Raw genomic sequence first — 24,427 nt, 5'->3', positions numbered from 1 at the left:
GTCACCCCCTCCAGTGAAAACTGGCTTGTTCAGAACCTACTGGATAATATTCCTGTAGCATCTATGTCTAAAGGAACAGGTCTGTGCAGAAAAAAAAATAATTATGGAAGCTGTTAAAGGGATCAAGCTGTTAATTTTCATTGTCTTAGCTACCAGAAGCTCCAAGAGCCAACATGGAGACTACAAGAGAAACTTAACTTTCAAAACTGATTTCAATGCAGCAGTATGAGCTACCAACACTAACGAAGTTGTTTTCATGACACAATTTGAAGTGTTACAGGGACCTTCCTTTTGTGGAGGTCAAGTTAAAATCAGAACCAGTAGCAATTAATCTTTTTCCTCCACATGCATTAAATTCCTTGCCAATGACAAGGAATCCTCATTCCAGAGGGTCACATATACTACACAGAGCATAAACATACAAAGCTGCTCCATGTTTTTTTAATCCCACCCAAACTGTAAGGCTCATTAGTACTCTCCTAAGGGAAACAGTTTTATCATTTGTCCAGCTATTTTTATCATTTGAAAAACTCGCCAAGAAATGTCATAATCTCCTGCTGTTTACTGATTAAATTAACTATCAAATACAGTTTTTACAGCTTGATCAAAGGAAGTTGTTCAAGCTCCTCCTCTTTACCTCCCCACTACAGCTAATAAAACCCAACAAATTAAAACCCACAAACTAAATTATTGTAAACAGAAATGGACAATAAATTCTCCTACTTGACAACCAGCTAAGGAAAACTGAAAACAAAATGTTCTCCCTCTTACAAAGATACAGTGTAGTCACAGGAATATAGAAGGAAGAAGTTTGTCTGCCAGACATTCCTAAGGAGTGTGTCCGAATAATTAGGTGTAGGGAGTGCATTTGAATAGAGACTGAAAATACTCTGATTTTTTTGCTTGAAGTTCTCAATAACTAAAAATTGCATTAATTAACACCTGAGGGAATATTCATGCATTTTTCATACACAAAAACAATCTGCATGCATATGCCATCCAGACTCTCCCCAAGTGACTCAATCTGACTAGAGCCAGTCAGTAAAGAAAGGACTTTTCAGCCCTTGGACTCACCCCCAGAGAGTGCACACTGCAGGCACAAGGGAAAAGGAGTTTTAGTTGGCTTAGGTTACGTTGATTCATGAGGCCACTGCCTACTGAAGGATAAACCAGCTGCTGAACACATTCTGCTTTAGTGTAACATCTTTTCCCAAGGACCCTAGTAAGTTTTTTTAAAAAAGGGTGAATAAAAATTGCCTGTTTCACTAGAAAGGGAAAACATCTGACATGTTCTTAGGAAACAAGCTGTGAGAAATTATCAGGAGATAAGCAGTTTAAATAAAAACATTGAAATATCTGTATGTACACAGATACAAGAGAAGGGCTGCTTTATCCTCTTAGCTTTGATATTTGCTGGCAGATGTTAATTTTCTGTCTCTTAAAATCAGCACTCTGAAAGGAGATTGCCTATAGAACCAAACAGAAATAAAGCATAAGATGTTAGTCAAAATGCCCCACATTTTTACATCTCTTCTTCATGTCTCCATCACATGCTTCTAGTTTTTCTAATAGGACTTTAACACCTTACACTTTATATCTAGCTACTGATATAGAACTGCAAACTGAGGTTCAACAACATGATCCATGAGTTTAACCATGAACAGTGTGTATTTTCTCACCTTCACAGTTTAAGACAACTTAACAGAATAAAATATTTATTCCTGATTTAAACTCTTAAAGCTGAACTACATTTGTGTCTTAATTCTATAATCATCTGGTGACACATCAATATGCAATCCCTAAAAATGGAAAAAACCTCCAAAACACTCTCTAGCAGATCAATAGCTTTAAAGGTATAACTGACAAAAAGTAAAATCCCCTTACAAACTGTTTTTGTTATTTTGTACTGAATTGATCACTGCCTGTGTATATTAAGCACTGACCCCTTCTGATAAGATCCCAAATACACTTGGAACACTCCAATCCCATATATGCCACTTCACAAACGCCTCAAAAAATGGGAAAGTGGGTAGCTGCCTAATGTAGCAGCCTGCAATGGGGGACAAAGTGCTTCAAGAATACAAGTTAATGGCCTTTATTGCCATGCTGTCTACTAAAGCCTCTAAGAAGGCCCTTGAAGTTTGACCTCTGGAAAACAATGCTCGCTGTCAGGAAGCAGCTCATGCTCTAGACCTATTCCAACCCTGACACCCTGCTGAGGCTCTGGACAGTGCTCCTGTGGAGAGTCCAGTGCATGGATCAATGCTCTTTCTATGACATCCTCTCCCTAAGGAGACGATTTTCACACAAAATCATTTGATTTGAGTGATTTTCACACAAGCAGTTGAAAGCCATCAAGACACTAAGAACTTCAAAATTGAAGCTTACTTAGGGAGGACATGAGAGGTAGCCTCCCCCTTCTGCAAAGCACTTCATAGAGAGATCCACAAAAAGGCTTTTATTGAATTGGGGTCATTTTTGAAGTAAGGCCCATTCTGAACACACGCATTCCTGTGTTTATACTTCAGCTGTATAGGCATACTTGAAAATTAAATAAAGAGCCTGTAAGTACAAGTTTCAAGTAGTTCCACTGAAAAACAGCTTCTGGAGATAGAGATAGATGCTTTAAGCATTGGCTATTTGCCAACCAGCTTTCATGGTGAACTCCAGCCATTGTGCCTTTACATGGAGTAAATCACCTAAAAGTCAACTTCTGGCATCTGGAAACTCTCAGAACTTTGGGGATCTTAGATGTTATTTGACTTGTTTCTTACAACACAATGGGAAATTAAAGGAGATGAACATACAGAATGACTAAAGAGGATTAATACAACTAGCAAGACTGAAATATCCAATTATTTCTTCAAGGTTTCTCATGAGAAATTTGTGTGGTAAGACAGAGCATCAGATTTCAGCCTGGAATGCTTATTTAAGCCTCTGCATTTGCCTACATATTTCATTTAGGCTCGAGACTGTTTAGCTGAGGCATCCCAAGTCCTCAAACTCCAGCAGAAAATGTTAATAGAATCGAGATTCTGGGGATGAAACAGGCTGTCCTGGTGACTGCTAAAAGGAGATCAAAAACCTTTTGTCTTTGTGTGTATTGCAGCCCTAAGTGATCTACAGCAGTAAAGGACTGCCTGATACACGTTGCCAGAGACCTGAATTATTCTATTTTTGATTAGTGTCTCAGGCAATAGGAAACCCTTGGGGAGACTTCTGCCCAAGGAAACAATTGTTGACCTTCAACCTCGGGTTTCACTGCTCACTTCGATCCCACCTCTCGCTCCCCTCCCCTCTTGCCCACTTCCCACCTTGGCGGGGAGAGCCCTCCGCACGCCCAGAGCCTGACGGCAGCAGACAACCGCGGAGTCGGACGTGTCGCGACTGCAGCCCTTCCTGCGGCTCGCTCCCCATCCGCATCCTCCCCACCGTGCTCCCTCATCCTCCCCACCGTCCTCCCGCGCCCGCCCCGCCCCTTCCATGAGGGCGTTGGGCCGGAGGGCGGCGGCGGGTGCGCCCCCTGCCGGGCGCGCGGCAGCTCCAGCCGGCGTCGGGCAGGGCAGAAAACCGAGCGAAAAACAAGGGGGAAAAAGTAAACCAAGGGAAAAAACCAAGGAAAAGCAGCCGAGAAGAGGCTGCTGCCGGCCCTGTCCTTCCTGGCCTAACACTGGGCTCCTGGCTCCTGCATGGAAAGCCCTGAACAAAACCCGATTATTGTTGTTTGCAATTCAGTGAGCACAAGACCCCCTCAACCCACGTGCGTTCTCCAAGGGCTGTTAAATCACTGGGCCCCGTAGCTTGGCACTTTTCTTCTTCTTTAAAATCAGAATTTGGCACTGCAGCTCAGAGTGTTCTCGGTGTTCTCAGAGAGAGATTGAGAGACAGAAAGATTCTTTAGCGGCAATGCTAGAGATTGCTGTATTAGGGTGTGAGATGCTACTGCTAATTAAAAATAAACTAGGAGAAAAGGCTAAAAACAATAATCAAGAAGGAAGCAAATTTTATTTTTAGAGGTGAAAGACTATTTTTAAGATTAATATTAATTTATCCCAGCAGTCAGCTTTGGCAATCAACTTTTTTTAGAATATGATTGATTTCCTGCTTCCATTAGGTTTCTTCTCACACTGTGGTATTATTTCAATCATCAAACCAAGAGAAAAGTCTCTGCCAATAAAGCAGAGATAATAACAAGCACTGCTGTAGGCCAAGGGCTTAATTTTTAATCAGAGTATTATTTGTATCATAGCACAACCTGAGGCTACACACTGAACCATCACAGTATGATGGTAGTCCCAGGGAGCTTAACAACTACAAGACAAGAAAATACCAGGACCAGAGATGCTGGGGAAAGACATAAATAACATCAGTAGCAGAACTGAGATTAAAATCCCCATCTGCAAGACAGTCTTATCTACAGGATCACACTGTTTCCCATCAAAATGTCAATACTGTGGAAATGAGTGCCATTAGATTACAGCCCAACAAATGCCTCACAGCAAGGTATGGACATTGAGCGCAAGCCTGCAGGAACAAGTGAGAATACTGAATAAAACTCTTCCTTTATCCATTTTTCTCTAGGATAGAGAAAGCAACTGGAGAAGCAAACTAAAATCAGATACTCCTTAATGGACCAGTGAGCAATATTTGATGTCTAAACCAAATTCAAGAGGATGGCAGTGGCATGACTGATTTAGAAGTGCTCCTAATCCAGCACCAATTCCCCGTGGAGAAATGCAACACCACACTTGCATCTTTTTTTATGCTGCACAGCCTCTGCCAAACTATGGCTGACCGGCAAAAGAAAAATGAAACATTTATGTGGCAGACGGATCAGATGTGTGCACTGTCACTCATTCATTAGTACAGACACTTAACAAGGATATGTTACATATTGCTGCTACCCCAGAGGCAGAAAGCTTTGTATAAGCAAGTAATGGAGTTCTGGGGAGCCCAGGAGTTTCCTACCCACACAGTGCAACCTTTTCTTAAGCCATAAAGAGTAATTTCAGAACTTCTGTTATGAACAAGATCACTGTGATGCATCAATCAGAATTGTATATCCTTCCTCATCCCTAGCAAAATTTGCAGTTACATCTCAATCCTTCTTACCAACTGAAACCTTTGTAAAATCTGTCCATCTAGTAAGAAATAAGCAAAATTGGGAAAGGAATTCTAAAATGTACCTCTTTCCTGTATAATGTATAATCTTTGAGCTGACAGTAAAAACTTTTATATTTGAGATACATATATAATCTGAATTGCTAGCTTTAGAATTTATTGTGCAAAGGCTGTATTTTTTATATGCACCTATTTTCAAAAGGATGGCTTTGAAAGAACTACTGCCAAGACTGAGACAGTAATCCGTACCAGCAAGATTACTCAGAAATCCTATTTGTAAATCAGGTCCTATTAAAACACCTCAGCCTCTGAACTTTACCTCTTTTAGTCAGTTATTGCCCAGACACAACTATCTGAAAGGCTTGCTTAGGGGTTTTTTACACTGGAAGGAATGAATGTGTCAGATACAGACACAACTGAAGCAATTTAATGAAGCTAATTGTCTGGAAGTTATCAGAGGAAGCCATAAAAGGAGCTAAGAGTGTGGACTTAAAACCCATGAAGCTATGCTATGTTAACATAGCAGGGTTAGATAGAGCAAGCATACACAAATCCCCTGTAAAAGTGGTATCAGCAAAATGAATGGAACTGTTGGAAGAGGCAGAAGCTGTCGCATCTACACAGCAAGCCAGTTAAAGTTAACAAATTTGTTTAATTAGAGAAAGCAAAATAGCCCCACTACCAAACTGCAACACAGTATAGAAACATGGGGAAGGCTGCAGGGACATGCCATCACAGAGACCCATTGCTATGGCCAACAGCAATTCAGTAGTTCCTTTCCAAGCCAACAAACTCCATGGTTCTATGACAAAACCATGGTTTAGCTGGGCTTATTCTGCACTGTTATAAACTGCTTTTCCTCTGCTGTGAAGATAACTGCAGGGAATGAACTCAAACCTGGCAGCCATCCCCCTCACAAATGGGTGCTACTATACGACAGTAGATGGCACTGCTGGAATGCAGTCCGAGCCTGCAAGTTTCCTGCAAACGCAGCCCAGAAGAAAGGGGCTGTAAAGGCTGGATGAGGAGAGAGCGGCTCATAGTTTGTAACACTTAAAACCCATGGCATTTGCTTTAGGGAGGATGAGAGTGCTTCCATATGAGAGCCTCAGCAAGAGCTAAACAAAAGGCTTAGCTAAAAATGGCAGGAGAACCCATCCAAAAGGTCACCTACTGTACTCTCACCTTGCAAGCCAATGGCTTTTGCCAGCACCTACTTCAAGGGGATGGGCACTAGATATTCCAGTTCACATGAGCCATGGAAGGACACACCATTGTGGATTTTAGCATGAGTACAGCTGACACATTATTTAAGAGATCTCCTACTTTGAGCTTTGAGGGGAAAGCTCTGCAGTGACAACAGTTCCAGGGCTCCAAGAGTGTTCAAGTAAAAGGCCATTCTGGAAGCTGTTCCAGCTGCTGCACAAAGGAGATGCACAAACTTGGTTCAAGGACAAAAAAGTTTTATACATGTATATACATAAATAGGTATAAATGTGTATGTGTATACACACTATGGGTGTTTCTAAAACTTACACAACACGTAAGAGATGTTTTTGTTAGCCCCTTAGCAAAGCAGATGCAATGTGTAAAAGTTTAGGTGCACAATATTCAAGCACTTATTTAGTTGCCAAAACACAGACTATTTTTACCGTGAAAATATATTGACAAAAAAAGTAATACTTCTACACATTTGCAGACACCAAGAGCATTTAGAAGCTAGACCTAAGTTATACACCAGGACCATCAATATTCCAGAATCACTCTCTGTTACATATCCATTTCTTATCAATTATGTTCTCCACAACATACAGTTTAGGATCAGTATCTTGTTTTGAGTCCTAAAAGCCGTTCCTAAGACAACCCTGACATCAGAAGGGAAGCATTTAGAAACCACACTTCCTTGCACAGCAAATAGCCTGCAGGTTGAGAAATCCTTGATATTTTAGTAATTTACACGTGGCAGTATCACTTACTGCAACACACTTCTTGCTGCACCTCCTCCAACCATTAAATACCAGAAAGGAACAAAGAGAAAGCTGCCAATACATCCTGCACATACCAGAGAGTGCCCAGGCCTCTGAATGCTAATTTGGGCACCAGGCAGGCCCACACCCAGTCTCATCTGGGAGTGCTGGACACCAGGCATTCATTAGCAGAAGGGAAAGCTGCCAAGGGACTTTGAGCACACAGAGTTCACCTTTCCACAAGCAGGTGTGCCAAGCAGCTTGGGCCTGGGCTGGTGCCACTGTAAGGAATGCCCTGGCTGCAGCAGGCATATCCTGCCAGGAAGCCCACCACAGTCAAGAGGGAAAGACACACTGGCAGCACTGTTTTAGATTTCATGACATTTCTGCAGTGTTTTCTAGTGTTAATGGTACTGAATAGCTGTCACACTCCACACACATCTTGAAGGGAAAAAATAATCTTTCCCTTTCCTTTCTAGGCTCTTCTTGCAAGGCATTTGGAGTTAAAAGCATTCTTGCTTCAAGTCAAATTGTTCACTTAGTCAGGAATCATACACTGTGCATCTACCTCTTCCATTACTTAAAACTTATAAATCTTCTGTTACAAGAACTGTATTTGCAGCAGAGACAAGAAAAGCTTCCCCTAATTTGTTTACCATTATCTTCACCATTTTAAGGATTCGTGTGAAAAACTCAAAAGGAGTTGTCAAAGCTGGCTGCTAACAAGCTTTCAGTAGCATAGCCATGCTACACATGCAGAGTAAATTAAGTCAATTACCTTGAAAAGATTTTATATTGATCCTTTGACTAACAAGTAAGATTAACAACAAAGCAAGATCAGCAGTAACACAAGTATGTTTGTCCCTGATTATTAAGGGTTCTGTCACGCAACATACACAGAAGCAAATTATTGGCTAATACTGTTCAATGAAAAAGTAAAAACATTAAACATGTGGTCTTCCATTAAGCAATGAGACAGTTTTAAACAGGATGACAACCAACTTATCTCAAACTCTTTTCAAATATCAGTATAATAGTAAAGCACAGTCTAGTCTGAAACATATTTTCAGATCATTTGCCTTCATTCTTTACATCGAATATTATGCATATAATGCAATTAAAAACTGTTATCTATCAGACCATGAAAAAAACCACATCAGCACACTCCAGCCAGATAAGGAAACAAAGGTTTATTAGAAACTGGTAGTTTTATAGAGCTAAAAAGGTAAACATACATTTAAGAGACAAAGAATACACAATTGACTACAGTCATCATCAAGGCACATAATGAAAAATTAAATCTGAAACACCTCATCTTTTCAGCATTTGAAAAAGTCACTATAACTTCAATACTCATAATGGCACTTGCACACTATAAACAAAAAGGAACAAGTCTGGAAGATAGAAATGCTAAAGTCATCTTTACATCACACAAACAATACATCTGCTCATTGGTCACAGCCAAACAAAATTACCAGCAACTGGTCTCACAAATCCCACAAAGGTACAAAGATATTGGCAAAACCAAGAAAAACTCAGATCAGAAAGGCATTATACATATAAATGATTTGGACAGAATGACTTTTTTTTTTTTTTTTTTAAAGTGCAAAGTCCAACATTTCCTTAAAGAGAAGGCAAAAATACAGCTAGAGCTGCCATTTTATGAAATGTGATAAAAAATGGATTTTATGGAATTGCTATGTATCAGTTTATGGAGAATAAACACCAGCCATGGAAGCACTGAACACAAATTTACATGTGATTGCTGTTTGAAAAACATGGCCCAAAGCATATGTAGAACAAGGGAAATTCAGGCAGTTATTTTAGCTTGCTTGCTTATTTGTCTGCTTTAAAAAAAAAACAAAAAAACAAAAACAAACCCCACAAACAAAAACAAAACCCCAAACAAACCAAAAAGCACAAAAAACCATGCACCCTTCATACCTGCCCAAAAAAAGAAAGAATTTTTAAAAAATACCCTTAATGACCTTAACAGAATAAAGTTCTTCCTTCAGTAATCCAATTTCAGAAAGTGGTCCAAGAGAAGTTGCTTTTAGAAGGTCAAGGTGTGTATAATCTTGAATTTACCAAGATTAAGACACTACACATTACAGAAAACAGAAAACGCCTAACAAACAAGTCTGGTAATAATTGGTAATCTATTTCAGTGTTCAGACCTGAAGGCAACAGTGTGTCCCTCCACACACACCACAAAAAAACCCCAAAACCCAGGAAGTCACTTTGGAAGGACTTGTACATGGAAACACCTAACTTTCTGCACTGAGGAAGGGCTGCTTTGTTTTTTGAAGAGGAGCTGTTTCTCAAGCACTAACAGATCTGTGTGCATGCTTTGCATGCTACATTAACATCAATCTGATGGGCACCTGCAGTCAGCACTGCCACTTGGTCACCCAGACAAAACACTTCAGGATTTTATTATCTCAATTTCACACCCACAGCCAGTGTGCACAGAAGACTGATCTCATGTGACAAAACTGAAAAAAACCTTTACATAATAATGCAATCCTCTACTGGCTGCAAGCACATAGTGGATGTAGCCCTCTGAAGAAGGGAAAGAATAGAGAGCCCAAAATGGGAAGCATTCCTGTACCCAAGGCAGCTGTGAACAGCTCTGCCATTGGCTGTACTACAATTACCACCAGCTTCATACTGGATCCTCCATCCTGATTTTAAATAGCAACTTGCACTTGTATGGAATGGATCTAATATCCAAGCTTCTTCTGTTCCTTTGTAATATGAGCCTATAAAACATACAGGTGTAACCCAGATTTTGCCATGGTTAATGGTGCTGACATGTACAAGTGCAATGAAAAGCAGGTCCAGTGAAGCAAGTTATCAAAATTGCTGATTGTATTACAAAAATACCGTGTAAATCCATTTGAGGTATTCTGATACTGCAGAACTGCAGTTTCTCAGGCTCTTTAAATAATGAAAAATAAAAAGGAAGACAAAGGTGATGGGCTACATTTTAATGTGTTACTCCATCATTGTGTGTATCCAAGATCCTATTTCCTATGAACTTAAAAACAGTCTTCAAAAATAACAAAAGTGCTCACTTCTAGGCATGCAAAATGTCACCTGTGAATTGCTTGAGTATAGGCAGTGAGACAAAACAAAAAGTCACTTTCATATATTCATATATTCAATATCAAGGCAGTATAAACTTCTCCTACCTTTGGTTTGATCCAAGACAAATACACATTTGGAAAGGACAAATTAAAAAAAAAACCCCATGAGTAAAATATGCATGATTTCCTAAAAATAAAAACATACTGCTGATTTAAAGACAGTTTCTTGATTTTTTTTTCAATTCTGTGACATTTTAAAGTGCAATATAGGTATCTATTTAGAAATGGTGAACTAAAATTTAAGAAAGTTTCTTCCCACTTAAGGGCCAATGTGGAAATTGCAGCATCTCTCTATAAAGATCTGTCTCTAATTGTGAGAGCAGATTACTTGAGAAAACATTATTGTTCTGGTGTTTCCAACAGTATTAGAAGTATCTCACCTTCTTCCTTCATTTCATGCTATTCCCAAATTCTGTTTCATTTTTTCATATACAACATAGCTGATGCTGACAGCTGGAAGCACTTTCATAAAATTAGGGGCTATGCCCCTGTAAAGTCCTCGGAGTCCTTCTGTAGCAACAATTCTTTGGAAGAGATCAACCATGTTTAGCTGTGGAGCTCCTTCTACTGAGGCTAGAACAAGAAGATAATGTGTTATAAAACAGTTTCAGTAGTATTAAAAATCTTGAGCAAGTTTTGAACACTGAATCACAAACCTACTATCATAGGGCTATTGAAAAGAGATCTTCTAATCCCAGACATTTGGGAGATATCCAAGCATCTAAATCCCACTGGAAAGCATTATCCACTTATGTTCCTTGGGAAATCTAGGCTCCCATCCCTGAGTCTGCACAGAAACCTATCAAACAAAAGTCTCAAATATGAAACTATCCTTATGAAATGTGCTACAGAGCAAACACTGCTGTCTATGCTCACAGGACAATTCAAGTCCTACCATTTAATCTCTAAAATTTAGAAAACATTCTAAAGTTTAGAAGAGTGCTTCCAGACTATGACAGGGGATATGTATGCAATGTGATTCTCAGAATATACAAAGCACCAGTGCTTGAAAGTTTACTTTTTAAATTGAGTATGAAGAACAACAGTATTGGGAGTAACAGGGAGAAGGGACTAACATTAAGAAGAATTTTCCAGATATGTCCTTAGTTTTTCCAAGTTGTTGGGTTTTTTTATTCCTATGTATCTGCTAGAGCTATCCCACATGATACAATTTTCATGAGACCATACAGAAGCATTTTCAGTACAAGAGAACTCACCTTGAGCCTGCATGCGTGTTCTGATAAGAGCAAGAGGATAACTGGCTAGCTGCCCACATGTGCTGGAAACAGTGCCACACCCCAACAATACAAAAACACCTGGGTTCGCAGAGCTCGATGCATAGTGTTCTAGCCACGTACTCTTTAAGAGCTGCCAAGGTATAAAATTAAACAAGTAAGACAATAGCCCTGCATTCAAAAAGGTAAACAAATACTTCTTTATTTTTAACAAATCCTAAGGGCTCAATTCTGAAAAGCACTTATTTTACTGGGCCAGTTCTACATGCCTGAAGTGCACAGGCAGACACCTTAGGAAACAGGGAAGGACTTCAACCAGACTGCAATAGTTAGTACCTAGAAGAGATCCTTAAAAGATCCAGCAGCAGGAAAGTGCCCATGCATCTGTAATACTTTGGGGAGAGGAGGAGGGAAACAACTCAGCACCCCACAGGGTGCAAAAAAAGCTCACACATCTGTGCACATCATCCCATGCAGAAACAAGGACGCAAACTGTAGAAAAGAAATTCCATACAGCTTTGAAAATGCTTGTTCAAGCAATTCTGGTGATTACTAATGCAGTGTCAAAAAAAGATTTGTCTAAACTAGAAGAAAAATTAGCCTGTGGATCTGAGTTATTTAACACACTTCGAAGCAACACATTATCTAAGGTAGATAAAAGACTTGCAATATTGCTGGTGGGTGAAATGGGTGCCAGTTTCTCTGGAAAGGAAAGACAGCAGTTTTTCAAGCTCCTCAGAAAAGCTGTGTCAGACAGAAAGAATTCTGGTGACATGCACAGACACATAATAAGTTAATATAATCCACTCACAAACCTAACGACAGGCAAAAGAATGTATAAACTATCATATTATGAATATCCTTTTAAAGGCATATATTTCCTATAAAATGGGTATGTTCCAGTCTAACAAGGTTAGGTAAGTATGAAAGCTTGGATTATACTGCCAAGGTCAGTATAATCCTCTCATAGCACATTTCCTGCTTGGTAGTTTTGCATGGAAGGGCCCATCTGCCCAGGCACTCCTCACGAAGGGCAAACAGAAACACTGAGGTCCGGTAACATTAGTGGACGGTCTCATTTGTCTTCTTAAAATTGAAACAGCTGTAGCAGTACAATAATACAAACATTCTAAAAAATAGTTATGCTTGTTGTTAATTGATTAATGACAACTACATGCATTCAGTGATCTAAACTCACCTCATAAACAGCAAGGTCAATGCCAGCATAAGGAATTATACCCAGAATATTAGGAATATAGCCTTTGTAGAAGGCTTTTGGACCTTCTCTTTTTAAAATCTTCTTAGCACAGTCAAACATCCCAGAATATTGCCCTGTTTTACCCACAGCCAATCTGGTCTTTAAAACCTAAAAGGAAAAAAAAAATAGCAGTCTTAATTACATACCTATTTATTAATCTATTTTAGATACACAGTATATCTCCGCTTATTCAATTCTCTAGAACTGCTTTGCACTTTGGTGCTGCAAATCTCCTTTGATTACTAGTAAGGCATTCTTAGCAGCAGGCTTCTTCACGTTCTGTCCTTCGTGGAGAGCACCACACATTACTATATACTAGCATATAAATTCTTAGCCTTTTAAAATCACATTTTAGCTTTCTTTTCTTGATTAAAACAGGCAGTTATTTGATCAACTTGAAGGCAACAGTGCAGGCAATATTCAACAGAAGTATTAGCTAAGGCACAAGCGAGAGTACTAACGTGCTAGCAGATGATACTCCTGGTCTGGGAACACTAAAGCATATTAAGAAAATAATATTTCTAGAAGTGTGACACTTAGAGAGGTAGTTGAGGAATATAAGGATTGTGTCTCACTACTGAAACCCAGCACCTGATTAATAATGCAAGTCTACATTGCATCTTAGGACAAAGAAATTAATAATAGCATCCAAAAGAAACCACAGAGGAAGTTTCCTGAGCAACCATTTGGTCTACTTTAAAGCCTCATAAGACTGCATCTTCCTCAGGAATTTCCTGGCATTTGGCTTTTCTCTCTTACTTAGAAAAATCCTAAAAACACTTCTAGGACAGTACCATATCTTTGTGAGGAAGACCAGAAGATATTGTAGAACAATTCCCTTGTCTCCACTGATCAGTGTGATCCAGGCAATCTACATCATGTTTCAGTTCTTCCCTAACTTAACCCATCTCTGTACTCAGGTCAGCTGGGATTCACCCTCTGTAACAGCAAGGAGGCTCTTTAAAGAGATCATTATCACTTCAGCAATGAAAACAGTTCCATTCCTACTGAAATCCCCACCCATGAAAAAGCTACTTAGATACATTTGACATTACTACCAAACTTGATGATGGTATTGGTTTAGTCTAAGCCCCAACATCAATTCCAAGATCTGTACAAGTGATAAAGCTTCTGGGGAACCAGCAGTAAAGAAAATACATCCTGTCTCTGTGAAATGGTGTGTAACACTGACACTGGAGCAGTCAATGTATTAACACTAGTTAAACTGCAATGTGCAGTACCACCTATAGTTATGTCCTACAGGGGAAAGAGCAGCCAATCCACCCAGCCTGAGCTGTAGCTGTTACATCCTTCCCCACACTGTTCTCCTTATCAGACTCAGCTTCCCATCATAACACTACAGAACTTCAATTCTGTCCAGACAAGGCCATTCCTTGCTTACATACAGCAGGAAAAGGATTTATGCAAATTTACAAAATTACCAATTTAAAAAATGCTTGAATACATACTGAATTTTAAATGTTCTTGGGTGATCTTTTTTCCCGCACTACGCTTTATTTTAGAATTGTTTTAAAAATATTATACAGCAAAATATATGGAAAAATTACAACAATCAGTTAAAACATAGTATATTCTAAAATGTCGAGCTCTGAAAGGAAGCCCAAAGTAAAAATAAATTAGGATAGCAGACTAGAGAGAAATTTTCACAATATTTTCAAGAGCAAAATGGGGTTTACTTAGGAAACAAACCAAACGTTTTGCAGGCTCCAATGGAAGCAGATTCTCTTACCTCCATGGGATACTTACTTCCATGGGATAAATAGAAGTTTGTGCTGTTGCTCCAGCCAAAGAACCAGACACAAATCTTTCAATAGTGCCCAATTTTCCATCATCCCTAGTGAGTATCTTCTTATACTGTACAGTTAAAACACATGTTTTTTAAGAATGGCAAAAGTTATATAAAATGCAAGAGTATAGCAAAAAATATCTTTGCAAGCTGTTCTTAGTTTTTTATGCATTTACAGTTACATCTACTAACTCAAAAAGATTCTCCAGAACACAACAAACATTCCCATATGCAAGAATTCTTTAGATTAAATACCTCAGTCACCCACAGTACTATCAGGTGCTCTGCAAACAGCCAAGTCAAGGGGACCTGCACTAAGAACTCCAGAAAACAAAGAGGAACCAAATTCCCCTTGCAGATCCAGTTGTCCAATCAAAGTATAAAAGATCAATTTCACAGAAGCACTTTGAGCACTGTACATACTGTATCATTCCAGGAGTAAAGAATAATGTGCCCAAGGTTACTCTATGGCACCAAAATCTGCTGTTCAGTCTTGCAACATTCCCAAGTTTATTTGATATTTTGTTGCTTTTATCTCCTCCTTGTACAGAGATGTGCTCTATGCTCATTTGGTCTTACTTGAGGCACTAGGCAAGCCTCACAGAGCAAAAATAAAGCTCATTTAAATACGCCAGGACGGGAGTTCATTTTCCAAAGGAGGATTACGCCTTAATATGATGCTTAAAGCTGATTCAGAGGTAAATATAACTCTGAAATCCAGGATGAGGGTATCATACATAGCACTGTGATATTTGACTTCAAATGAGTCCCCTGTAAATTCAACGAGCATAATGTGCGAAGGTTTTGCCTGCTGTCACTTCAAAGCAACAATCTAGGTACTAATGCAGTACTCCACACAAAGCCATGCAGAACCAGGGACAGTTTAAAACATCATTTACATTTACATACACATTATTAAGATATCATTTATTTGCACTGCTTATAATGCAACAGTAAAATCTGCCTAATAGTAAGTATTCTATAGATTATTTTAAATCTGAAAGTCACTCAAATTCCTACAACAAAATCCCCAACCATGACGAGGAGTCCTATATAATACAACAGTGCCAATAATGAACGGTGAGAGTGATTTAAGACTTTATTTAGCATTATTTTCATTCTTGATTTATCATCCTACCTGTTCATAAGCCCAGAACTTAATAGCTGTTTCAGGAGCTATTTTCACAACATTTACACCATTACCCCTCCAAAGGGATCGGACACCACCTTCTTTCAACATTTGCTTAAAACCGCTGGCTATATTCATTTTGTTTGACTTTGAACCATGAACCTAAAAAAAGGCAAAAACAAAGTCACAGTAGAGAACACTTCTCTGATTAGATTATAAAACCCATCAGTATTAAATTGATTAAATATATCAACTAGTGAAACCATTTGCATTGTTGAAAACATCTGATTTTAGTAGCACAAGTACTATAACATTTTGCTTACATTTTTTTCCCACATGTCTATAAAATACCATTTTTATGAACACAAAAAATGGAAGTTGTCAAAATATAGCCAGACCTCTGCAATTAAAACACTGACCTTGTCCCTCAATTTTTTCCCAACAAATCTCCAAGAACTGAAGTGATACACTGGAAACCAAGAAATTCTTGAACATTGCACCTACCTGCATCATGACTTTAAGGCGATCTAAGGGTGCTGTACCTGTTCGAGAGACAGCACCAGCCACTCCTCCTGCCAACAGCTGCTTCCACCACTGCCCCGTCTTTTTCTCTTCCTCCGTGAACTCATCTGGAACAGTCAAACTATCTCCTATATCCAATACCTTTATGAATCCAAAGCAAAGATGTGCAAATAACTATCCCGTTCCATCACCTTTATCCACCGTTCTAATTCCAAATTAATATACTACCTAAGAATGTGCAAATAAAGTTCTGGTTACAAATAAAAAATATCTCTAATTTACAGTCTATAATTAACCTGTTATGCATTGCTATTCAATGAAAAGCAACTTAAGTGACTTCTACATAGATATTGAGCAGTAACACCACAGACCCACCATTTCAAAGACTGCACCATCATCATTAAAAATTATGACAAATTTCCTCCTTGAATATGGCCCAAGCAAAGACATTCTGTCATGATCAGCAGTCCTTTAAAGTCAGCACTAAAGCTCAAATGCTTATATGTTGCAGCTAACCTTTCACCAGACAGTCTTGTGGGATTAGTTTGGTAATCTCCTAAGGTTGCTAACAAGGGATTTCTCTCACGGTCATTTATTCACACATGTGGGATGTCTCCTTCCCCCACACTCCCCAACATTTTGAAGCAGGGTTTTAACAGCTGATTTATCAGAATATTCTATTTCCCGTAACTGCTGTGTATTATTCCAAAATGAAAAGTTTGACAAATGCCTTATAGATTTTCTTATCATCAGATATACTCAAAGACACATATAATTACCTTTTTCAGCTACTAAAGTTTGAAATTTCACTAAGGGGGGCATGTTTGTATTGCCATTAGATTTGCTCAAAGAACAACATTAATATAGGTTTTAATAATAAAACTAAGACATAACACTATGAAATCTCACATGTCACTTTTGCTCTAAAGTGTAACCTATATTCATAATATATGAGAAAAAGTACACAAATGCAAATCTTTTATTACACATAAATAAAAGTATAAAAAGAACAAAAATGAATTAATAACTGATAGGTACTGACCAGAAAGTGTGTTAACTGATAAACCTCTGAACTACAGTTGATTTTAATTGTAGACATTACATCCCTAATTTATGCTGCATTCTCTCTCTGTTAGTAGACAGAATACTGTCCTCGTCATTTGGGACAAAAACTGCAGAATGCAGAGTTTAAATACAACCACTGAACAAAAAGAATAAGCACCAACTATTCTGGATATTGAACACAGAACAGATTAATTGGAAAATCCTTTCATCTTTCTCGCATTAGAGGTTTCAAAGTAAGGTGTCATCAGTTGCTTAACTACATGGAAACATCAAAAGATCAATCAAAACTCTCAAAATATAAATTCAGCGTTCTAAGAGATATTATGCCTATCTACCAGGGTTTAAACTTTGTGTATCCCAAGACCTAAACACAACTAAGGAAAAATAAGATAAATTTGAAGTTGTTTATAACAGAAAGGCCACAGCTACCATAATAATTCTATGCCAATGTAGCTATCTGCTTGGAAGAGTCTGATAGCAGTTATATAATAAAAACAGAATTGTAAGAGCTGTCTGTCAATGCCAGCTAGGCTGAGAGGTCTCACATCTGCTCTTATCTCAAAGACCAGCTGTGCTCTGTGTAGCTGGATTTTGCCTGCTGTGATAAATGGGTCATCAGCTGACTGCAACACTAAGATCACAGGAGACTCCCTCAGTTGTTTCTTGGGGGCAACTAATGACATACCATAATAGAAAAAAGAAAAATGCAGATCTTATGTTTAATAATAGTAAGGAGCATTTTATTAAAGCAAAGTTTTTTTCTACTAAGTAAGCTAGGATCAGGGCTATTTGATCTCATAACAGTGCTTCAAGTGCATTCTTCAGCAAACAGGGAGCTAACTCCCTTTTGGCAAGCATTCCTGAACTGAGGTTGTGCACTGTCAAACACTCAAAGCTCTCAGATCTCATAAACTGTTTTTTATTATGGAAATGCTGACTAATCCCTGGAGATAGATATGGATATATCTCACTATATTCAAAGGTATCTAACCTTACTTTATTTCCTCCAATAATACAGGAAGGAGATTTAGCAAATAGGATTACTGTTGGTTTACATACTTTATTATTGTTCTTAAAAAATCAGTCACTGAGGTGTCAACAGATCCATTCAATAAAAACTTGAAAAATTTCTCTACACAGTCGATAACCTATTGCTATATATTCTGTATGTTTAAATTAAATTCTATGGCACGAAAGAGCACAATGTGCACAGAAAATCACCAGTAAAGACACCAGTGATTTTATGATAATTAAAATGATACTACAGAGCCACAAATACTACTTTCAGCATAAGAAACTGTTAAAATGTCTATACAAGTTGTTTCAACAAATCAAATCATACTGCACAGAAAAATATTTAATACTGTGGTTATTATTTTTCTGTGAAATATCTCCAAAAGAGGTAAAAGATTCTGTCCTAATTATTGATAATTATTTGCAGAGTTTAGATGAGGTTGTTTGTTCAGAAGGAACTCATCTGACACAATCCTACTTGCAAATGGGAGAATATGAAGTGGAAAGGAAAACCAAATACAGATATATGCTTGAAATACAACAAGTGTGAAGCTGTTATACTCAATATCACAAATTAACACAGCAGAAATTAACTTAAGAGCTGCACTAGATTAAAAGAGAAGTTGAACTTACAGTTGAATGTTTCCAATATCGAATTATTTCTTCAATGTCTGCAGCGGGATTAAACATAAAATGATCTCTCCACTCATTCCAGTCTACTGTCATTGTCCCATCAGCATCAATACTGAAAAGAAATTGAACAAAACTATGTAATGAAATAGTAACAGTGGGGTTTTATTTTGGTTTTTTGCTTTTTCTTCCCCCATCCTCCCTCCCCTTTTTTTTAACTTGGGTTATCCCATCAATAACAACTGACTTTAAATTCCATATAGTGACTTCAAGGCTGAATCCGCCATGGCCTTTCAATACTATGTTCCTTGTATCCAAGTGCATCAGTCCTATTCCACTTAAAAACATAATACAGTGCTTCTTTTTATCAACAACATTTACAGAGAAATAAAGTAACATTCTCCTCCCAGGACCAGATGCTCCCATAGTAACTACCAACACCTTTATAATCCCATTTATCCCCCTCTCTGAAATAGAAAAATATAAAAATTAACAATACAAGGAAGATTAAGCTACCTCAAAAAATAATAATTCCTGACCTTTGCAGGATCTTTTCCGCCTGTTTTTCTGAAATGTTTATACCCAATATCTTGAGGGACTGGACAACTTCCGAGGCTTCAATTTTTCCTTGAAACATTAAAATAAAGACAATACATATTTAAAATGTGGATCTTAATAAACTTAGCACCTTGGAGCTCATTGTAACAGCTGAATAATCGCAAAGATGATTTAAAAATCAGCTTATCACAGATGATGTGTTTTGATTGTCTACTACAGGGACAAAGCAAATGGGATGCAAATATACAGTTTAGTATAATAGCTAGAAATAGTCAGAAATTTCCTCTGTTTCTCCATCTGGGGAACAAGGAGCCCCAGCTCAGTGTACTTGGAGAAAACACAATTAATTAAGGCCATAAATTTTTTTTCCAATCTATAGCAAACTTTAATTATGATCATGTTAAGGAAAAGAAGTAAGGATTTCATGCTCACAACTTTTTTTTTCCTGTTCAGACAAATACGAGTTACACTACTTTTAATGAAGTTTCTTCAAACAGTGTTTGAACAAGTAAAATAAGTCAAGGTATACCATCATTGTTTTTGTCCAGGCTCTTAAATGCCAGTTTCATCTTTTTCTCATGTTCTTTAAGATACTGCATAAATTCTTCAAAATCCAGCTGTCCATCTTGGTTAGTATCCCCAGCTTTAAAAATTTTCTATTGAGAGAAAAATGAATATTTTGTCTAAATTACAGCAGGTCACAAAGCATCATTTTGTTTTCAGAATTTAATACAAGCAGTATTTGCATAGACAGAGAAAACACTTGTCAGTAAATATATATTTTTATTATTTACATAAAACTTTTCTGTGCAGAAATTTTAAGGTTTCTTATCAGCACTGGCAAGTTATATCTACAGATATCAAATAATTTGTGGAGGAAGAGATGGGGGATAGAAGAAAAACCTGAGAGAGGACAAGTTAAACCTGAGTTTCCTGTACATGAAATTTGTCAGTAAAATAAGCAGAACCTTGACTATCATCTTAATCAAATGGTCTATTAATGATGAATTATAAAGATAAGAAATCCAAACAGCAACTAACTTTTTAAATGCTGACCAAAAATTTACAAAGATCTTACCCCACTGGCACTTCCAGCCCTCAGCGTTTTAGAGAACACAGCTTTCTCCTTCAAACCGAAGCCCTGATTACAATTTTAAACAAACTTGTAACAAATACATACAGACTTATCTTCCTCTTTTGCATGTGCTTCCTAGGAACTGTCCTGCAGATAGAAACATTTCATGTAAAATTAACTATGCACTGAATGCATGGTAGGCAGTTGCCAGGACTGCAGGAAACAAATCTCCAACACAGCCCAGGCAGACACTTCCCCAGCAAAGGGCCAGAAAACTTTACCACCTCCATAGGTGAAAATTTGTTAGAAAAGGCCTATTACAGCAGCCCTGCAAGCAGCAGCCTGTAATTCCTGAGGCTTGTGCTCAAGGCAAAGCCCAGGGAACCTCTGCAGGGTTTAGGAGCTTGGGCTTTATGCCACAGCAAGGGCAGCTCTGGACACGGAGAGCCAAGGCCACAGCCGCTGCCATCACGCCTCACACTGCCACAGCACTGCTGTCTCCTCTGGCAGGATATGCAGGAAGTCAGCAGGGAAATCAGCCCAGAACCTTTATGTCTTATCCCCTCCTTTGAACATGGGTCCCTGTGGGTTCCCTCAATGTGCAAAATCCTAGGGAGGCAGCACTCAGTACCAGACAGGAGACCAACCAGAGCATAATCTCCTCACTACAGAACCACAGAACCACTGGGTTGGAAAAGACTTTCACAATCATTGAGCCCAACCAATGCCCTAACACCTCAACTAAACTCATGGCACTGGGTGCCACATCCAGTCTGTTTTTAAGCACATCCAGGGATGGTGACTCCACCACCTCCCTGGGCAGACCATTCCAATATTTTATCACCCTTTCTGTAAAAAACATTTCCTAATATCCAACCTATATTTCCCTTGGTGCAGCTTAAGACTGTGTCCTCTGGTTCTGTCAGCTGCTGCCTGGAGAAAGAGACCATCCCCCACCTGACCACAGCCACCTTTCAGGGAGTTGTAGAGAGTGATGAGGTCACCTCTGAGTCTCCTTTTCTCCAGGCTAAACAACCCCAGCTCCCTCAGCCATTCCTCACAGGGTTTGTGTTCCAAACCTCTCACCAGCCTCGTTGCCCTCTCTGGACGCGCTCAAGCGTCTCAACGTCCTTCCCAAACTGAGGGCCCAGAACTGGACACAGCACTCAGGTGTGGCCTCACCAGTGCTGAGTACAGGGGAAGAATGACCTCCCTGCTCCTGCTGGCCACACTATTCCTGATCCAGGCCAGGATGCCCTTGGCCTTCTTGGCCCCCAGGGCACACTGCTGGCTCATGCCCAGCTGCTGTCACCTGCACCCCCAGGTCCCTTTCTGCCTGGGCACTGTCCAGCCACACCATCCCCAGCCTGCAGCGCTGCAGGGGTTGTTGTGGCCAAATCACAGGACTTGGCACTTGGACCTATTAAACTTCATCTTATTGGACTCTGCCCATCCATCCAACCATTCCAGGTCTCTCTGCAGAGCCCTCCTAACCTCCAACAGATCAACACATGCTCCCAGCTTAGTGTCCTCTGCGAATTTACTAATGAAGGACTCAATACCCTCATCCATGTCACCAATAAAAATATTGAGCAGAACTGGCCCCAGCACAGCCCCTGAGGGACACCACTGGACACTGGCCCCCAGCTGGATGCAGCCCCACTCACCACCACTCTCTGGGCCCGGCCATCCAGCCAGTTCCTAACCCAGCACAGAGTGCTCCTGTCCAAGCCGAGGGCTGCAGCTTTTTCAGGAGTGTGCTGTGGGAAACGGTGTCAGAGGCCTTGCTGAGGTTCAAACAGACAACATCCACAGCCTTTCCTGCATCCACCAGCTGGGTCACCTGGTCATAAAAGGAGATCAGATTGGTCAGACACAACCTGCCCCTCCTAAACCCATGCTGGCTGGGTCTGATACCCTGGCCATCCTGTACATGCTGTGTGATGACACTCAGTATAAACTGTTCCATTACCTTAGCAGGTACTAAGGTCAGGCTGACTGGCCTGAAATTACCAAGATCCTCCTTCCCACCCTTTTTGTAAGTGGGTGTCACATTGGCCAGCTTCCAGTCATCTGGAACCTCACCAGTGAGCCAGGACTGCTGGTAAATGATGGTGAGCAGCTTCACAAGCTCATCTGCCAGCTCCCTCATCACCCTGGGATGGATCCCATCTGGTCCCATAGATTTATGAACATCCAAGTGGCTCAGGAGTTCTCTGACTGCCTCCTCCTGGATAACAGGGGGACCATTCTGCTCGCTGACACCATCTGCCAACCCAGGAGGACAGCTGTCCTGAGGAGAAGCTGTCTTCCCACTAAAGACTGAGGCAAATAAGGCATTGAAGAAGGACCTCTGCCTTCTCCTCATCTGCAGTTACTAAGTTTCCTCCTGAACAGTACTTCAGGTTGTGTAAAGCAAAAATTCTTCTAAATATCTTCTATTTAGCCGACTGCCTTGTGCAACTGTAGTTTCTGAATAAAGTAACCCTCAACAAGATTTGAATGGCTGTTCTAATCTGCAAAATCTGGTTTTAATTTTGTTTACTCCTCTTTAATTAGTAGAAGTCCTCAAAAGACCAAAGTCCAACAAGTTCTAGGCTACAGAAACAAAGGAAGCAGAAAACTGGTGTATTTGTTGCAGATGTCTGAAAAAGACTGAAGACATCTAAATATATTTATATTGTCACCTTCACCTTTCCTATCCCACTACAATAAGCAATGTATTTTAAAATTTCATCTCAAAAAAACAAAATTTATAAGGTTATCAAGGATTTCTAAGTGGAAATGGAACAAAATTATGTGGTATGACAGTGAAATGAGCAAATTATTTACATCCCATAATACAGCAAGTTGTGCATAATAAAAATCAACACAAGACACCATATATTCAGATAACTGTGATTTGGTATCAGCTTTGAAAAACAGTATTCTTAGTATAACCCTAAATCCAGCTAAATCGTAATTTCTATTAATAACCTGTCAACACAGATAGATACACTCATTGACTCAGCTTCATGTCTCTGTCAATATGGTTAGAGCTGTTCAGAATTTCCCATTAAAAAAAAAATAGTTAGTTTACATTTATAGATATTTATGAATACAGTCCTGACCACAACCTTCTAACAAGAAATTAAGAAAGGCTAGTAGATTAATCATTAAAAAAAATCCCCAAACAAAAGACAGACCAAACGCCACCATTAAAAATTACTCCAGTCTGAAGAGTCCCCTCTCAAAAACACTGCAATCTCAAGCCATCTTTTACTCCATGCATGGCACCTCATGCTGCAGGATCCCACACTCTCCCAAGAGGTGACTTATGCAGCACTTGTAATCTTTGTAAATCTTTGTAAACTCTGCATGAGTTCTACTCAACACAAATTGTTACTGCTCCCTATTGCTACCTGAACTACACAAGCCAAAATGCAGAAGAAGGAAAGTGGTCTTCTGTCTCACAGATAGGACAAAACATGAACTAAATTATAACAGCAAAACCTCCACTGCTGAGGATGATGGGAGCCAAAGAAAACAGGAATTCCTAGGAAGTTTAGAAAACTGGTAATTTCTGTACGTGAAGGAGGGCACCTTTCAGTTCATCTGCCAAAGAAGTGGATTCCATATTGCAACAATGAGAAAATGGTAAGCACAAATATATTCTCCATTTCCTACTTTTGTTTTGACAGATATTTTCCAGACTTCAAGCCAGTCTCAGTCACACTCAGTAAAACAGAACAAAAACATATGGCACATGTGTTTTTCTCACAGTACAAATCTAAAAGCTTATGCAAACAAAAGCCTCTTGCCGTCTATGAAATGAACTAATTATGTGGGTGTTAAAGTTTCAGATTAAAATCAGTAATTTGCAAGTTTGTGGAACTAAAAGGAACACCAAAAGAAGCT

General features: G+C 39.2%; 1 protein-coding gene across 3 annotated transcripts in view; it reads right to left on the bottom strand.

Moving 5' to 3' along the window:
- Positions 1–8,263: 8,263 nt before the first annotated feature.
- SLC25A24 (solute carrier family 25 member 24) overlaps positions 8,264–24,427 on the bottom strand; it is a 24,793-nt gene continuing 8,629 nt past the window's right edge. The window contains exons 2-12 of one of the 3 annotated variants that reach the window (XM_086901715.1): positions 22,198–22,373; positions 20,534–20,677; positions 19,985–20,111; positions 19,437–19,524; positions 18,901–19,012; positions 16,171–16,329; positions 15,676–15,828; positions 14,498–14,605; positions 12,671–12,838; positions 11,455–11,605; positions 8,264–10,810 (exon numbers count right to left, since the gene is read on the bottom strand). In XM_086901715.1, the coding sequence (XP_086757841.1) occupies positions 10,632–10,810; positions 11,455–11,605; positions 12,671–12,838; positions 14,498–14,605; positions 15,676–15,828; positions 16,171–16,329; positions 18,901–19,012; positions 19,437–19,524; positions 19,985–20,054 (1,188 nt within the window). In that variant the 5' untranslated portion in view covers positions 20,055–20,111; positions 20,534–20,677; positions 22,198–22,373 and the 3' untranslated portion in view covers positions 8,264–10,631. The remainder of the gene's footprint in view (positions 10,811–11,454; positions 11,606–12,670; positions 12,839–14,497; positions 14,606–15,675; positions 15,829–16,170; positions 16,330–18,900; positions 19,013–19,436; positions 19,525–19,984; positions 20,112–20,533; positions 20,678–22,197; positions 22,374–24,427) is intronic. The other 2 variants (XM_086901714.1, XM_086901713.1) reach the window with 2 other exon arrangements.

This window comes from Cyanistes caeruleus, chromosome 9, assembly GCF_971803275.1.
Source record: "Cyanistes caeruleus chromosome 9, bCyaCae1.hap1.1, whole genome shotgun sequence".
Taxonomy (NCBI): Eukaryota; Metazoa; Chordata; class Aves; order Passeriformes; family Paridae; genus Cyanistes; species Cyanistes caeruleus.
The sequence above is the reverse complement of the archived record's forward strand: the minus strand, read 5'-3'. Positions and strand labels throughout refer to the sequence as shown.